The sequence below is a fragment of the Natrix helvetica genome, assembly GCF_964273705.1.
Source record: "Natrix helvetica genome assembly, chromosome: 4".
In the NCBI taxonomy this organism is placed as follows: domain Eukaryota; kingdom Metazoa; phylum Chordata; class Lepidosauria; order Squamata; family Natricidae; genus Natrix; species Natrix helvetica.
In genome coordinates this window covers 33245676-33264481 of record NC_138550.1, presented here as the reverse complement: position 1 = coordinate 33264481, position 18806 = coordinate 33245676, and the positions used below count along the sequence as shown (strand labels likewise).

The 18806-nt window shown below is 38.6% G+C and overlaps 1 protein-coding gene across 2 annotated transcripts in view; it reads right to left on the bottom strand.

Annotated features, from left to right (window-relative positions):
* TBC1D23 (TBC1 domain family member 23) overlaps positions 1–18806 on the bottom strand; it is a 32311-nt gene continuing 13505 nt past the window's right edge. Inside the window, exons 10-21 of one of the 2 annotated variants that reach the window (XM_081952729.1) lie at positions 18339–18442; positions 16837–16959; positions 15539–15631; positions 13619–13789; positions 13435–13477; positions 12503–12612; positions 10697–10839; positions 8581–8625; positions 5745–5833; positions 4661–4796; positions 3942–4136; positions 1–253 (exon numbers count right to left, since the gene is read on the bottom strand). In XM_081952729.1, the coding sequence (XP_081808855.1) occupies positions 172–253; positions 3942–4136; positions 4661–4796; positions 5745–5833; positions 8581–8625; positions 10697–10839; positions 12503–12612; positions 13435–13477; positions 13619–13789; positions 15539–15631; positions 16837–16959; positions 18339–18442 (1334 nt within the window). In that variant the 3' untranslated portion in view covers positions 1–171. The remainder of the gene's footprint in view (positions 254–3941; positions 4137–4660; positions 4797–5744; positions 5834–8580; positions 8626–10696; positions 10840–12502; positions 12613–13434; positions 13478–13618; positions 13790–15538; positions 15632–16836; positions 16960–18338; positions 18443–18806) is intronic. The other variant, XM_081952730.1, reaches the window with a different exon arrangement.

Sequence of the window (18806 nt, the reverse complement as noted above, 5' to 3'; positions counted from 1 at the left end):
TCTTCAAAAGTATAGTTTACTTCTACCATAAAGTGGTTATCCAGGCACTCCCATCAATAAACTGAAATGTCCTCTTAGGTTAATATTCAGCTGCAACAAGTCGTTTTAGGCCACATAAAATATTTTGGCCACCACTTTCTTCTGAAGACCCAGTGAAAACATCTGTTCTTATTAGCTTTCCAGGGCATCCAGTACTTTCATAATCTGTAGTTTTATAGCTTTGGTGGCATCACCTGCATTTGGAATCAAGTACCTTAAAATGGAAACGTTAACATTATTTGTTAATATACTAAATCATTTTTACAACATAAAATAATACAATTAAAATATTACATCATGATCCATATAATCCTTATATAAGATGTGCATGTGCACGCACACATACCGTGTTTCCCCGAAAATACGACATGTCCTGCTAATAAGCCCACGCCTGGTTTTTGCCTGGTTTTTGAGGTGGGTGTAAATATACGCCCTTCCCCGAAAATAAGCCCAAGTGAAAGGGTGCCATGGCAAGTACAGAAGGAAGCCCTTCCCTTCCCTAGTCACCTCAGCGCTTCTCGGCTCCTTAATCGGATCAGTTGAGCTGATCCGGCTTCCATTCAAAAAACAGCTGATTTGCGGGTGCTGCTCAGGCCGTGGCCTCCGGCAGGTGCGGCTGCCTTTGCCATCAATTACGGCCACAAAAGCAGCAGGAGGCCAATAATGCACCCGACGCTCCTCGCCCCGGCCTTCCGAAGGGTACTGTAGCAGCAGCTATCCACAATTTTTAAATCATTATTTCGTCCCGACCCACGTGGCCCAGTGAGCCACGTGGATCGGGACAAAATAAGGGTAAAAAAATTGTGGATAGCTGCTGCTACAGTACCCTTCAGAAGGCCGGCTTGAGTCTCCTGCTGCAAAAGTGGCTCCGCCCGAGACTGCTTTTGGGAGAGGAGGCAAAGGGGAAGCAATCAACTTCATCTCGCCCTTGCCCTCAACCCCCCCTTCGGCTGAGCTCAAGCAGAGAAGTGGCCCGCAGGGTTTCAGGAGCAAAGTTGAGGCTGACAGGAGTCAGGGCAGGGGGGAAAGTCCAGTGCGGCCCCAGCACTCTTCTTTCCTTGGAAACGGAATCTTGGGAGTGGGAAACGGCATTCCCAGGAAGGGTGGGTATGTCGGTATGTGTATAAAAAACACAAAGCGAGGGAGCCAACAGCCGCAGATTAAGGAGCTTTGTGAAACGTTACGTCTACACTCAAAGTTTGGCAAGGAAGGGAGAAGAGATACTTCCCTCTCTTGGCAGTGTTTTGCTTGAAAATATATGAGAATCGGCCAAAGAGAAGGAAGAATGAGACCTGCGAGGAGATACTGCTGCCTGCAGAGGCACAGACAGAGCGAATTTCATTGAAGACCTCTCCGGCCAGCCCACAAGACTATCTGAAGGGGGAGGGGGAGGAGATTTCCTGCACGTTGGCAGCAGCGTCTTCTCACAAGGCTTCTTCTGACATCCCCAGTTGTATGGATTTCCATGCCTTCCTTTATGGGATGTTGCTTCGCCCCTGGGACATCGGGAGAAGCCCTGTGAGGAGACGCCACTGCCAATGTGCAGGAAATCCCCCCCCCCCGCAGATCATCCTTTAAAAACGTAGTTTCACCAGGATGAAGAGGTGGCTGGAGGCGGCGTTTGCATCGGGTTGGGCTTTCTTTGCAAGGCGGACAATCTGGGGAGCAAGAGATTTAGGAAGCCTGGGCTGGCGTGTGTCCGTTTCTCCAGTGAAGCATCTGATTCATCCCCAGGGGTGAACGTTTCACCCTTCGTCATCTCTCTGCCCTGGCTTGGAAGCTGCAGAGGAAGCCTGCTATGCCCGGGGAGGGGAGGGAGAAGTGACAGCAAGAGGAGCACATCTTGCTCCACACCTCTCGCTTCTCCCCCACCCCACCTGCCACCCGTCTCGCTAAAAAGATGGTGGGGAAAGGAAGCAGCCTAGATTCTGTTAGCATTGGGGCGGGGTGGGAGGAGTTGGGCTGCGAGACATGCGTCCAGCCATGTGACCGAAGTTGAACTCGCGAGATTTTTTTTTACAGGGTGCTTCCCTGGACAAAACAGCGAGAAACACGACAGAGCTGCAAGTCTTGGGTAGGACGCGTATGTCGCAGCCCAACTCCTCCCACCCCGCCCCAATGCTAACAGAATCCAGGCTGCTTCCCTTCCCCACCGTCTCTTTAGCGAGAGGGGTGGCAGGTAGGGTGGAGGAGAAGTGAGAGGTGTGGAGCGAGACCTGCCTTCTCTTGTCGTCTCTTCTCCCCCCCTCGCCGGGCATGGCAGGCTTCCTCTGCAGCTTCCAAGCCGGGGCAGAGAGGAGGCAAAACGCTCACCCCTGGGGATGAATCAGACGCTTGACTGGAGAAACGGCCCCACGCCAGCCCCGGCTTCCTAACTCTCTCACTCCCCAGATTGTCCCCCTCGCAAAGAAAACCCAGCCTGACGCAGGGCGGTAACAGGACACATCAGAGCAGTGCCGGCCACTCGCTCGGCTGGCGCAAATAAGACCCCCACCCCACCCACCCCCGATAATAAACCCAAGGCCATATTTCGTGGGTCAAAATAAAATAAGCCCCTGGCGTATTTTCGGGGAAACACGGTACATACCCAGGCATACATACATACCAGGATTTCAAAATTTTTTAGACCCTCTTCTATAGGTGTGGCCTGCTTTGTGGGAGTGGCTTGCCAGCCATGTGACCGATTGGGAGTGGCTTGCCAGCCATGTGACCGAGTGGGAGTGGCTTGGCAGTCATGTGACTGGGTGGGTGTGGCCAACTTCTAAAATGTGGTGAAACTCACTTAACAATGCTCTTGCTTAGCAACCAAAATCTAGCTCAGGAACTCTGGCATTTGAAGCACGCAAGTTTTAAAGCTGTCAAGTTACAAGAGCTTTGCACCCCTAACCCTTTAGAAAAAAAAACCCTAGGGGTGTTCAAACGTGACAGCTTTAAGACTTGTGGACTTCAACTCCCAGAATTCCTCCTCACTCTTCATCTTGATGATGTGCGGACGGGTGGGGTGAGGGAGCTGGAACCAGTTCTAAACGGTACTGTAGATTTGTGGAACCTCTTCTATAGAAGAGGTTAGAACTGGCAGGAACCCACCCCTGATACACACATATACAATGATGCTTATTTCCAAGAAATTGAAATGAGATAAAGAATCAGTGTGTCCTTTCTCTTCCACACGGCCTTCAGGCTCTGCCTCATCATCAGCAACAGTTAGCCGCATAATGTTCTGGAAGTCTCTCCAGACATGGCTATGTCCTTAGGCTGAGGATCCCAGGATACCAGTGACATTCTAAGATGCCTCCGTTGATATAGTTAATATTTATTCTCTCTTGAGTCTTTTTATTTTTAATGATGATTGCTTTTATATATATTTTGTTTTACATTACTGTTGTCCCAGAGTAATTATTTGTAAAATGGAGGCTACCTAAATTTGATAAATATGTAAATATATAAAATATTCTGCCTAGCAAATAATTTCCAATTTATTTTTACACTTGGGAAAAATTTAAATTATTTGGAACACTGATTAATATGTTGCTATTAAGAGAATCTCAAAATTTCAGGATGTATGTAGATGATTCACTCATGATCTAACATAGTGATTAAACTGCATCTTAATTAAATCACAAAGAGTAATAATTTCTAGACTATTGTTTAGCCAACTAAAGAATGTATAAAAGGTTCTATAGAACTTGCAGAAGGCTCAGCCTTTTGAATGATTAATACTAGCACTTTACATTAAACATGATTCATTGTTTATATAAGGACTTTATAATTTCCCATATAATAAGGCTGCGCTTAACAATATTAGAAAATACTGTCAATTATTTCATTTTGATACATAAATGAATCCTCAAAATAAATGGATGATTCATATATAGTTGAATCTAATCATAGTAAAACCTTACCTCTCAATTGCCAAAATCTCTATGCCTGAAGCAGTGCTATTTCCATATTTAAAGGTTATTAATTCTGGATGCTTTTTCTTGGAAGTAATTTTGACCACAGCATTTAGTGCCTGACGAGATTGTATGTAAGCAAATCCCTTTCGAGAGACGATCTCTCGCAAACAGTACATGTGTGTTGTAGTTACCAAAAGGTGGCTAGAAAAAAAAAACACCAAAAAATAAGTGGCATTATATCAGGAAACAGACACTTCCCCATCCTCAGCATTATTATCATGAAGCAAATGCATTTTGTAAATAATAATATTATGTGACTATACATAATAGTTATTTGGCAAGTTTCAATTGACTTTTCATCATGCTGTGGACATGTTTTATATTGTGGTAAAAGTGCAAATTTATATGCTACGACCAAAAACAAAATATCTGCTATGAAATGATTATCTGCAGTCAATTTGCAATACAATCCATAAACTTAATTAGTCACCCTACATTTTTTTCTTTAAGTAGGATTAAAGGTTAATTAGAAAAACAATTACAGAAGCCTACATACCTGGCATTTAAAAGGTAGCCACTGTCCGTACTAAAGTGTGTGTATGTGTGCATACCTTGGTATACACACCTACATACCTACACACATACATATACCCAGAGAGAGAGAGGGGGGGCACTTTTTTATCATTAGAAACATTATTAAGTTTATAAAGCCAATGCAACAATACCTAGGAAACATGTGTCCACTTTCTTTCACTTCACTACAAGGGAAATGATATTTTATATCTGGCTTATTTATCCAAGTCTGAATGTTGACGATTTCTTTTCTATCATCATCAGACATTGAAGAGCTATCGATTTCATCTGTTTCAAAAAGAAAAAAAAATGCTATCATGGACAAAATCCTTTCAATTGCTATCAAATATTTTGAAAAACAGTTTTCATTCTAATTTGAAATTTATGAAATAAAAGGCTGTTGCTCATAATCACCAAGCTTAGAAATCTCATCACACATTATTCTAAATTGCAGGGTTAAAGCCAAGACATTAATTCTTAAGGTGCTGATTCCATGCAAAAGTCACAGTATATTTCACATGTTGTTTATATGTATGAAATATGTATTAATAGATAGTTTGATAAAGTAGGGATTTTCATACCATGTTCCATATAATTTTGGATTCCCTGAATGCTGAATAAAGATCCTAAAGAAGTTCATTTAATAATAACATGTTTCTCTAATAACTATTGAGTGTCTCTGAAATATAGACGGATGCCTTGACTTGAATTTATCAGTAATAAAGTCCAGCAGACTTCATTAGTGCACTGAGTGAAATGAACGTTCCTGTATATTCTGGATGTCTATTTTGCCCAATCACATCCCTGACTTTTCTTGGCAAAAAGTACAGGTGTTTCTCAGAAAACCTGTCTATGTGTGTATAGGAACTCCGATGCTATCGGAATATAGATGTCTTTGTATGGCAATACGTTATCTAAACTTACAATTACTGTAAAACTTGGATTTAACAGACCATATGAGAGAAGGCATGTTATATTGTTTATAAAATTTATGAGAATTCTGTCTGATTTGTGTTCATTTATGTAAACTATCTGGACTGATTTTCCAAACAGTGCACTTTTCTATTCTTTGTAAGGTGCATCTGAAGTCTGATAAATGATGGCCCCCCAAAATGATATTGGTAATATTGCAGATTCCAGTTGGAATTTCAGACTACAATTAGAGTTATCTTTTTAATAACAAATTTCCAGACTTAGCTAGAAATTATAACTTGCTTATAAAAACTTCTACTATACCAGTATCATATTCTTCTTCATCTCCAATACTGAAAACTGGTTTCACACCACGATAAGGTTTTCCTACTCGGTCACTGCTGCTGACATGCCTGTTGGCAGGGAAAGAACATAAGAAAGGAAAAAATAGTCTTCATTTTAAAATATATTTTATCAAAGCATTTTTGTCATTAGCAGCATGCAATGTGATCCAGGTGTGAATGTGTGTGTGTGTGTGTGTGTGTGTGTGTGTGTGTGTGTAGTAAAAGAATTCAATAAAGATAGCCGGCTGTGCAAAAGCAATGAACCAAATTGAATTAGTGAAAAGCAGGCAAAAGTGCACTGAACTGGCTGGGCTGTATTATGCACAAGAAGTTTGGTTTGAAAAGATCAGTAAGCATAGTCAGAAAACACAGATCTCTTCAGTGGGTTGTACGTAGCTTTCCAGATATTATTAATTTACAGTTCCAAGCTCATCTTCTCACTGGCCTTTGTAATTCAGCAACATCTGGAGGGCAACACACTGTACATCTATGTTTTCAACAAATCAAAGTCAAAGGTTTCCTTAAAATGATAATATATCAAGGCGTGTTTGGAGGCAAACTATTATTGGTTTCCAATATTCCAATGTATGCCATACTGACAGATAAAAAGCTGAGCATACGTTAAGTGTTAATTTAATCTAATAAATATCTCTGGAGCAATCATAACATCAGATAATACAACAGACTTGAGAGGTATAGAATGTGAATTATAGCATTTCTTCTTTTCAGATTTTTCACAGATGGATGTTGTTTCTTGCTCATTCATCTTTCATTGATTGCTGAAAGTGTTCTTTATTGCGGGAACCAAATGCCATGTTAAAGAGTTTCATACTTCACAGCAGTGACGTGCGGTGAGGTTTATGGCTGGTGAGGCTAGTGACGTCATCAGAAAGGTGGGGAATGGGACCACGTGTGCAGGAGGCTGAGGCTGCCTCCCATTTTCCCGCCTTCCTGAGTCAACATGAAGGGGACCGCGGAGCGCGAGCCGCACGTATGCAGGAGGCTGAGGCTGCCTCAGCTTCCTGTACACATGGTCCCATTCCCCGCCTTCCTGAGTCAGCATGAAGGGGATCGCAGAGCGCGCTCCGCGGTCCCCTTCAGGAAGGCAGGGAATCGAACCATGTGTGCCTTTTCCCCTTTCCCTTTTTTTTTCTTTTCATGATGAGAGCGGTGAGGCACTGCCTCCCCTGACCGCACGTCCCTGCTTCACAGCAAGTAGCTCATTTCAGCGTGTTATGCATACATTCTAAAAACTGTAATGCTGATTGGGTATAAATGAATCTCTGTCCGATTCACTTTTGAAAAAGATTCAAATTTCACTTATTAGTGTAGAAACGGCTGCTAGAGGAGACAAATAGGTAACCTAAGGAAGAAGAATGGGAAAACTGAGGGGAACGCTCACATTTCTCTCTATTCCTGAAGGGAAGTGCTTTCATTTTCTAGGAGCTGGCAGATTAAAGTAATAGGAGAGTGAACTGTGTTAAAGAGAGACAACAAATGTGCCATTCAAAGAAAGCCAGATGAAGGGTGCTTGTTAGTAGTTTATAAAGATAAGCATCTGTAACACTGACAATGTTCAATAAAATAGCTGATGAATGAGATAAATATATTCTCCTTGATACTTTGTTTTATTTACTATCTCCAGGATGCCCACTGTTTTTACAAATAGCCTTGGGCAACAATTTATCCTTTCTTGCAAACTGTTTCAAAATTTGCAGGCCCTCTTTATATGCTTTTAAGGCCTATACAATTATCTATTCTTTCATATTTCACTATAAGCCCATCATACAATAGTCGCTATCTAGGCAAAGATAATGCAAACTGTGATGTGTTCTTTTAAGATTTGTGGTCTGTCTATTTGCTTTGTGTGTGTGTTTGTGTGTGCTGCCCATTGCATCTAGATCCAAGATACCTTAGTTTGATGATCTTAACTGCACGACCAGAAGGTATAAAGAATATATGCCAGTATGGAAATCATTATTGACGTGCTTAACCATGACCTTTAGCCATAATCTGCTTGTTTTAATATAAGCATGGTTAATGCAAACCATGGTTTGCAAACCAAATTACACATACCCAGTCATTTAGTTTTGGAGGGTAGTTTTTCCATACTTCATGTAAAGAAATAAATACTTTTAAGATAATTTGCTGTTATAATCTAGATACTCAGATGATATTAAATAAAACCACAATTTAGAAACAATGTTCCCACACTCAACTGCTAAATTTATATAGCATAAGAATTCTGGCTATTTTAACTTGTCCATTGTCAAAGTGATTTATTCTTGATTGTGCCTGTGAAATCCATTTGGTTCTTATTATATTCTATCAAAATTCTTTTCTGTGATACTTAAGTCAAAGCATCACTGGCAATGTAATGTGCCATAAGAATATGCTTAAGGTATGCTATAAGGGTATACTTTAAAAAATATTATTGAAATGTAATTTAATAATGAAACCTCTCTTCCATATCAACTCTCATTCTAATTAATCACAGAATCCCATTTTGTTGAGTAGGATTATCAAAAATGTAGCTGCATTTTAACGTTCAAACAACACAGTAAATTGTGGCTAACATTTGTTTGACTGCCTCATGCTGCAAAGTAAGTAGCATTTATCACATATGCAGATGTCATCTATAAATGTGAACATCTGTGGATATAGTATTTAAAATACTTGAGCTTGATGTAAAGCATTCCTAGTTTTAAAAAAATCTGAGAACTATTGACAGTATAACTGATGCTTACAAATAGTATGAAGTCATGCTAAAAAAGGACAAAGGCAGTTTTGCTCAGATGGTTCTGCATGGGGCTTACCGCAGCATACTTGCTCTGTCAGGCCAGGGAAGATTGAAAGAAATTCTATAGCAAATTGGGCAGAGGACAGAATAAATAATTACAATAGATTTAAAAATCTGGTTTATGTCTTCCCATTTGGAATTAATGTTATTATTTGGGCATACCAGGGATTGTAACACAAATAGATACCTATTTCCCTGGCTCAGCTGATAAGGAGGAGAGCCTGTGGCTTAGTGGCTCAGACTCCTGCCTAATATGTAATACAGCCCAGGTTCAAATCCCAGTAAGGGTATGGCTAGCTGATGAGAGCTAAATAACTTGAAATAGATCTATACTAGTCTCCCTTTATTTATTTATCAGCACAAATACAACACAAAACATAGCAAAGGCAACATTAAAAATAAAAATATGGTTTTCTGCCTGGATGGTCTTCTGTAATGAGCCGAAGGACAGAAAGGGGGAGTAATGAGCTCCCTCCCATATTTGGGCATACCAGGGGTTGTAACACAAATACATACCTATTTCCCTGGCTCAGCTGATAAGGAGGATATGATATATATATGCCTAAGGGAGAATTAGAATCTGAGTCTTCTTACTCCTAATCCAGTATTTTTACCACAATAGCCCATTAGCTTTCATGAATATATGTATATGTGTGAGTATATGTGTCTTGAGTGACTATACATGTGTCTGTGTGTGTGTATACCCCCCAACACATGGATGCATACATACATACACACACAAAGCACACACATATATATTCATATACATCCACACACAGATCTCCTACAGCACCAGAGGTGGTATTCACTTACCTTCCCTACTGGTTCGCAAATGTGAGTGTGCTGAGCCTTCTGTGCATGCACTTTTGGTTTAAAAAGGGCCTAAATGGGAAGCCATAGAGGTGGGTAGGTGGGGCCACCCACAGTTTCTGTTACCAGTTCGGGCAAACCAGTAGAATACCACCTCTGTACAGCACCTAATACTTTTCAAGGTTCAAGAGTTTAAGAATGAGCTATGAGAAAAGTATGTGGAACAAGAAATGAGAAATAACTATTTTCCAATCTAAAAAAATGTTGCATATATATTTGCTAACACAGAGGAATAATTCTAAGGTCAACCCATTACATCTCTTCACAGTAGGATAAAACAATCAGGGTGGAATAAAATGTGTGATTTAACATTCAAGAAGATTGATCAGAAATACCGTATTTTTCAGACTATAAGATGCTCCGGAGTATAAGACGCACCTTAGTTTTTGGAGGAAAATGAGAAGAAAAAAATTTCTGCCTCTGCCTACCAGTATCTATGGTATTCAGCTGGCTACTCCCTGTCAGTGTGTGAGAGTTCATGACGTGGAACACATGGTAACAAGGTCATCCGATGAATAGGCATAGCAACCAAGTCAGCCAATGAGGGCTATTTGGACTCTGAAACAGTATTTGCTGTGTGAGCAACAAGGAGATAGGAAGGAGCCTGGCTTAGCTGAGAACTGAAAGTGAAACTGCTTGTGTTTTGCTTGCATTTACTGCTATCTTGGAAAACATGCTTTTGGCATTGCATTGTATATTATTATTATTATTTTGAACCCTGCTGAATCAGTTACTTGTGTGTGCTTTCTGAATGTGATTGTTTCTGCAAACTCTGACCAGCCAGGTCAGCTTTAGTACTTATTGTAGCCTGATTCAGCACAGCTGATTGGCAGGTAGATCAGATTGCCAGAATACTGCCAGTCAGCTGTTCCAGACTGCAGGGATTGCCACAGACCATCGCTGCCTCCATGCCTTGGCATGCCTCTGATGGGGGTGGGTGGGGTTACATTCGGTGTACAAGACATACCTAAATTATCACCCTCTTTTACGGGGGGGGGGGGGGGGGGGCAGAAGGTGCGTCTTATACTCCAAAAATATGGTAGTTTATATGCAAAGTGATCTGAAAACCGTGATCCTAGAAAATTCCCTTTTTCCTGAAATGTACCAATCCAGTCCCGGATTATCATTTATCCATGGAATTGATAAAGAAGTAATTTAGTATTTTAGATGTAATCACTGCACTCTGGGAAAAAGTGAAACATTCCAGAGAATTCACATTCCTGACCCACAATCCCCATAATAAATATGCCAATATAACTCACCTATCTACAGGAGTTGAAGTATTTTCAATAAAACTAATAACTTTTTCTTTCACATTTACAGATTTTGTCTTGAAAACTTCAGTCATCTTGTTTACCAGAGACTTGACTCCCTTTCCATCATTTGATCCATTTGGAGAATCGCCCTAAAAAACATAATGTTTTTGAGTAAAATTCATTTATATTCCATAATCACCAAAATCTGAACTTGATACAAGCACTATTTGTAAGGAACGTAAGTGTGCAATCTAAGCCCCCAAGGATACACATGCTCCCCTCCAACCTGCTTCTGAAATTGTTTTTATAGTTTCTGTTGAACCTCTACCAACCTCTAAGTATGGCCACAGTATATGAACTATTTGGACTAACATAATAGAGCATATATGAAGGCAAGTTTCTTGTTTCTATATTCTTCTCTAAAAACAAGGAGAAATAAATAAAATAGTCTATATATTTGTTACTACGTTGACTATTCCTAATGTAGAGGCAACTGCAGATGGAAAACACTGCCATAATCTAGTTTATAACATGATGCTAAGGAATCAATTTTGTTTGTTTTAACAACCCCGTAATCCCTTGCATTGGGGTGGAGTTGGGGTGACTGAATGGAGCTGAGCATTTACTGGCCGGATGCCCTTCCTGACGCCTATGCAGAGTTCACAGCAGATATTTTCTCATTGCACCCAGAGAAATATTTGCTGTTAATTGGATTGAACTCACAGCCTCCTAATTGTGAGGTGAGATCTCCACCTCTAGCCAACACACTGTTCAGCTAAGGCATGGGTCGTCAACCTGGTCCCTACCGCCCACTAGTGGGCGTTTTGGGATTCCAGGTGGGTGGTGGGGATTTCGGAGGTTAAAACCTCCTTTTGTGCGAGTGGGAAGGGGAGGAATAGAAACTGTTAGCAGAGCAGTTGCAAACACGTGGGAAGAGGAAGGGGAGGAATAGAAACTGTTAGCAGAGCAGTTGCAAACACGTGGGAAGAGGAAGGGGAGGAATAGAAACTGTTAGCAGAGCAGTTGCAAACACGTGGGAAGAGGAAGGGGAGGAGTAGAAACTGTTAGCAGAGACAGGCAAAAGCCGAGCAGAGACAGGCAGAAGCGGAGCAGAGCAGTTGCAAAATAGGAGAAAGAAAAGGCAGGAGAGAATTGTTGTTGGCTAATAATAATAAGTGGGCTAACTAGCTCAGACTTACTTTTGTACATAGCCCTAAGGAAGATTAAAAAAAAGGAGATAAAAAAGAAAAGCACCGAAAGAGGAGACCTTCGTTTGTTCCTTACGAAAATCGAACCAGATATCAAATATTTAGTCTCGCAGCATCAGCCTCAAAGATCTCATTAATCACTAGTAAAGCTAATTTCAATTTACTTTATTGTTTTCTAATTAAACTTTATAAAGTTAAAAACATTATAAACATGCATAAAGTAGAAATAAAAAGATAAATGTATGTAGATTTCTTTTTTTTTTAAAAACACCCTCCTTTCTAAAAAATATTCCGCACTTGCGCAAAAACTGGTGGGCGGTAAGGAAATTTTTCCATAAAGAAAGATCCATTAGTGGGCGGTAGGTAGAAAAAGGTTGACTACCACTGAGATAAGGCATCAAACTTAAAGTAGTGCTAATTATCACCCATGCCCTTTATTAAAATTTGTTAGCTGGGAAAGGGTTTACCAGCCGACTTCTGGCAACAAAGTCTAACATCTCTTTTCTCCTTCAATGCATGTGATATGTTGTTCTATATTATAAACAAATAAATACAATCATGAAACATGTTAAAAGCTAAACAACTTGATTTAAAAAGCACTCACATCAACTAAGGAGTTAATACTAATTTTTGAGCCTGAGGTACTAGCAATCCAATGTCCATATCCATTGTCTGGTCCTTCAATGTTAATGTCGGCTAAGTGCTGTTGCAGTGCTATGAAAAAAATAATAATGTTGGTTGATCAAAACTGTCTTGTTAACTTCATTAAAATACAATAAACTAACAGGTGTATATAAGAATAGAAGTATATAAATAATAATGTGAACTAATGTATGCAATAAAGTGCTCAAATATGCTAATAATTATGATGCATTTTATAAAGCACCATATTATGCAAAAGGCATTAGCTACAAATACAGTGCTAGCCAAAAACTGCACAATCAAAGCTACTAAAAACTGCTCAGGATACCTAGGAGTTGGGTGCTATATAACAATAGTAATAAATAATACATTTTTTTGTTCAATTTTTTTCTAATCATACAATCTTTCTCAAATTTAAGAATGCTTAGGTCACAAGCAGTATTTTGAACTGGAAACTATGAGAACAAATACTGTATGTGTACATTAATGCAAGGGGGGAAAAAGACTTTACTTCTGACAGACTCTATTTTAGGCCAGATTAGGATTACAACTGTAATCCCCTATGGCAGGGGTGTCCAAACTTGAGAACTTTAAGACTTGTGGACTTCAACTTCCAGAATCTCAAGTTTGGACACCCCTGCCCTATGGGATTCAAAAACGAGAGGTTAAGATCTCTGGGTAGGGCATCTTGAGATAAACATCCTAGAATATTATAGAAATTATCGGTTGTCTTTGACATAATGTATATGGCCGTAAGTCATAAAGGTCCTAAAATGGACCGCTCAGATGACCAACTCAAATTTTATGAGCCTTTTTGTGATGGTCATTAAGCAAATGTTAGTTGTTTAATGAGCCATGACTCAATTTATTCCTGTAGTTAAAAGAAAATCTTACCCATAAATCCTCCTTTAGCAATGCTTACGTATTCTTTATTTTTCTGAAATAAGAAGATTGGAAAATTAATTGCAAGTATTTTTTTTCAGTATAGTAAGGAGGGAATATCACCTAATGAGTTGATGGCAGACAAAGGACTTATGATCTTGTTTAAAGACAATATGTGATAGAATTTTAGATATACCTGTAAGAAATGTGCTAGTACCATGTTCATGTACATATCTTCCTCTTCTCGACCACTACCCATGAAACAAAGGTGTTCTCCACCAGCTACAGAACCAGATTCAATTGACTGTTTCTGTGCTTCTAACAAAGATTTCACAGACTGGGAAAATTCTGATGGGTTCTGAAGCATCTGTAAAAGAAGGCAAAAGCAGAAATCATTTCTGCAAATTTGTTCAGCTGATCAATTATTTTTTTTCTCTAAATCATCACTTTAAAAACCTATTGATATTTTAAAAATGGAGAAAAAATAATTCTCAGACAGTTGTTAATATGAGACTGTTATAGTTAATTCATTTATTATGTTTTTTCTATACCTAAACTAAACTCCATTTTGGAAAAGTCAGTTACACAGAGATCTATAGTTACATTTTTGTTGATATGTGCACCTTGAAAGCAATGTAACCAGCACCAGACATCAATGCGGAAATGCCAAGAACAAATCTTGCTCGATTAAACTCATCTCATTTTTAAGTGGGTAACTTCCTCATTAATTTATGGGAATGTTGTAGACGTAATGTAACTTGAATTTGGCAAAGAATTTTATCAAGTCTCCCATGAGGTTTGATCAGAAAGCTAGTTAAGTAATTAGCTGGGTGACAATAAAATCAAGTGAATAACTAGCACAAAAATAATATTCAGAGTGCTCAAGCGTGGGTTCCTTATTATATAGGGGAGAGGTTAAGTATCCCAATGATCAATCCTGGATTTTACTTTTCAGAATTTCAGCTTTTTTTTTAATTTTAAAATTTTTATTGATTTAAAAAGTTTTACAAGGAAAAAGGGGTTAAGAAGTCATGGAACATTTTGACAGCTACATCGTGCGGGGGGGGGGGAGAAGCCCTCCCAGGTCTTGCAACTTTTACAAAAAGGAAAAATAAAAGACTATGAACATTTACATAGATATTAGCAGTTTTAGGTTTAACACAAAATCGTCAGTATGTTTCAATCATTTTACTTTTGTCACTTCCTTGAGAGTACATTGTAACAACATTTGAAATAGTGTTTCAATCCACTTTTGTGACCTGAGTCTTCTTGTTGTCGCACCCTCCCCCCCCGTCCACTGGCAGAGCCTCAGCCCCTCCCTGCTTTGTTTCTTGTGTAACATCCCCCATGTCACCTAAGAGAGCAGTGTGTTTTTTCATGAAAGCCTCTGCTTCCGCAACTGTGTTAATTCTGATTCTACTGCTCTCCCGCCCCCGCCAAATGTCAAATAGATCTAACATTAAACATAAGGAATCCACTCCGGCTGGATGCTGAAAAATAAATAAATAAAACATATAGATTTTTCTCCCCTTAACTTAACAGGTCTACAAATAGTTATAAGCTTTCCCTTCCTTATTTAACAAAAATATTATATTAAATTAACAAATATTCCAGATGAGGAAGTCTCTAATAATCAAATCAACCTAACATCTAATAATATGTTAAAAAAACAACAATCAGTCAACAGATTAACCCAAGCATTACACTAATCTTCAAATCCCTCTGTTAACCATCTGCTATTACATTTAACATGTAGAATGTCCACAAACGGCTTCCAGTACGAAAAAATAACTTCTGAAGGATGAGGGTATAAAATCAACAGCTATGGAACCTAGTACATTTGGAACTAAAATTTTAATATTCTTGGACCTATATCTCCTGTTATGCAACTGGATTCCTGCAGATACAATGCAGTATCCTGTCACCATTCTGTATGCCATGCTCCAAAGCTGCTTATCAAGAAGTGGCGCTTATATGGAAGTCTGCGACTAAGATTTTATTTCATTTTCAGACTGACATCTACCAGCAATATAACATCACTTGATACAGTATCTGAACTCTAACTTTCTCTTCTAAAAATCTGAAAATAAACATATTAAGCTGCCAGCTTACTTACTAAGTCAGAATCTAAATGAAATGCAGTTGATAAATGGCCAGCATTGTATTGTTCTGCAGGGCGACAATCCACCACAAAGAATCTTACTCCTTCCTAAAACAAGAATATTTTTTTAAATAATATGTCAGTTGACAAGGGAAAGACAAGGCATAGCTTAAGATAATTCATTTATGCTAACAAAAGCGTACAGCCAACTCTTTTAGCCAAGGGTTCTACTTTAAAGCTGTGCACTTTGAAAATGCTTTCTACAGAATTGCTTTGCAGTGAGTTGGTTATGATTTATAAGAAATGTGAAAATAAAGACATTAATTTAAAGGAAAACAGTGTTCTTGATGCTCCTCAAAATTATCTGAATAACTAAAAATAGCAAGTTTTTCAAACAGTTTACACTTGTTCTTTTGCCCATATGAATTAAGAGTTACAATTCTTTGAGCCGATGGAACATTTTTTTAAAATAGTGATATGCAGCTATTTAAATCCAAAGTAAAATAAATACTTTTGGAGGGACAGGGCTATGCTTGATACTGTTGCTGGAGTCTTCTTAAAAAGGCAAATAGTTCTCTGAAATCACGTGGTTGTCAGAAAAATATTCAGTGTCATACTTTGTTGACACCTCCTTACTATCTGAACTCAAATATGTATATTCTTGGGATCACTGTAGAGACAGATACATAGGCAAGAACCATTATACAAGCCAAGAAGCTGAAACAATATTTAATGCTTGTGAAACAAGAGAGCATTTGGAGGAGACTCCAGGAGGCTCCTCTTTGATTTACTGGGAGTATAAGAGGGAGATTAAGTAAAGTGTAGTCAGGCTTGGAAGATTTGTTATTGGAGCCTGTCTTAATAAAGCATAATGCAATACATCCTGTGGACTACACTTCTACATCTGATCTGCAGCCAAGAGCTGACATCTACTTGTGAAGCCAAGAAAAGGTGCATCTTTAAAGTAGGAGCTGGTGAGTGCAGAGAGTCTGCTTACATCACATATGAAGCACATTTTCTGCTTTGAATTCAAATAGCTGGGCTGGCAGAACAATATGGTGGAAGTCCTGATAGGTTGTTAGAGAAGAAATATGTTTAATAAGATAAATAACTACTAGTACCTATGTGAGAAGTACAGCCTAACTACAGCATATGATCTGTGTATAATATTGAGATTATACACAGATCATTAAATCGCAGCAACGGATCAGAGATTCAGTTGTCTGATTTGCTAATATTAAAATACTCTTAAGATACTCTTCTAGATATAGCAAATGATTTTAATTTTTCCCATTTTGGGAATACTTACTGACCCCTTGTTGTTGATTTGCTTGCAGTATCTCTGATACTGAAACTGCAAGACACAAAGCTTGGCTCAAGTCTGAGTCATCATCTTTGATACCCAATAAGCTGCTGCCAAATAGACTGTGATTTTCCTATGACAGTCAGAAAAAAAAACCAATAGCTATAATAAATATTAAAATATAAGCGAAGTCAGTATATTAAGATTATGACCTTTTTGAAAGCTCGTGGATAAAACTTTTGTAACATATACAGCATTAGAAATATGAAGTTTATGTGTGCATTTTTACATATTATTTACAGGATTATACCTCAGTTCATTCATGTCCTGCATCTTACACAATTTTTCCCATATTTTTAAATGGAAGTTGTAATTATTCATAAAAGCAGGAATAAAAACCAGAATGAAATGTGAACATTTTGTGACCTGCCTCTTAAGCGTCAGCAGAGCAATTTATTTTCCAGAAACTATGAATCGGATTGGACCGATGTAATGTAATATTTAACCATACTTTGTTTTTAATAGCTGGGAGTTAATGGAGCATTCTTTGTATCAGTGTCTGGTGATGTTATGGATATATCCATATAATATAAGAGTTGCTACCAACTCTTTCGCTCTCTCTCCCACAAAGACACTCTGGGCGGTGTACAATAAGGATATGAAAGACATTTGTCACCATTGTTTTCTGGAACATTTTCTTTCCCAATCCAATCAATATGCTTGGACATATCCTGGTGGCCTCTCATTTAAGGTTACTCAAACCTGATTAGTACTGCCATCTAGCAGAGTGAATGGAAACTTACAGATTTGAATCAATTTTTAAAAGTCATTTGGGTTTGGCAGAAGTTACTATGGAGCTCATTCTGAGCAATAGCAATCGATATTGAAATAAATGCTGGGCATACTATTACTTAAAATCTGCGATCTTAAGGTCTGCCTTTCTTATTGGATTAATTGAATTAATGTAATTACAAATTACATATTTATTCCTCATGCCCTCATTCCGAATCTACCCTTTAACTAGTTCATTCTTGGAATTTAAAGTACAGGTAGTCCTCAACTTACGACTACGATGGAGCCCAAAATTTCTGTTGTTAAGTGAGTTATTTGTTAAGTAAGTTTTGCTACATTTGGCGACCTTGTTTGCCACAGTTGCTAAATGAATCACTGCAGTTGATTAGTTAGTAACCTGGTTGTTAAGTGAAACTGGCTTCCCCATTGACCTTGCTTGTCAGAAGTTCGCAAAAGGGGATCATGTGACCTTGGGGCACAGCAACAGTCATAAATATGAACCAAATGAATTTTGATAACATGATCATGGAGATGCTGTAAAGGTCGTAACTGTGTAAAACTGTCATGTCACTTTTTTCAGTGCTTTTTTCCACTTTGAATGGTCACTAAACGGACTATTGAGGACTATCTGTACAACCATGCTGCTAAGCTTGTAGTATTAGTACACACAATGTGGAGGGCACAGAATAGAGAAGACAACTCAATGTGCTTGACAATTACCTTTCTGAAAGAAATTGGGGTCTTGCTACAATAATATTGTGCTAGGGAGAAAAGGTCTTCTATATCTTCTTCTTCCAAACTGCCAGGAGATTTTTCAAGAAAGTCTGAAATATACAAAACTTTACATTAAGTATTACAAGATGATTTTTTTTAAAGCACAGGTCTGTGTTATCATTCTCTTTTAATCAATACTTAGTTGATTTTGTTCATGATCAACTTTCATAAAAATGGCTTGTAACACGGAAAATATAAAATCTCATGTAATAAAGAAACAAAATGCAGTTGCTAACCAACCTAGATGCTGCTAATGGCAAAAAGAGAGATTGTGTCCTGGTTACCAAAGCAATGTCTCCTTATCTTGTAGTGTTCTTCCACATTGCGCAAATGTCTGCAATCTCACTCACTCTAAGAACTTGATTAAAAATTGCTCATATATGGAGAAGAGAAAAAGAGTAGTAGCAAAAAATT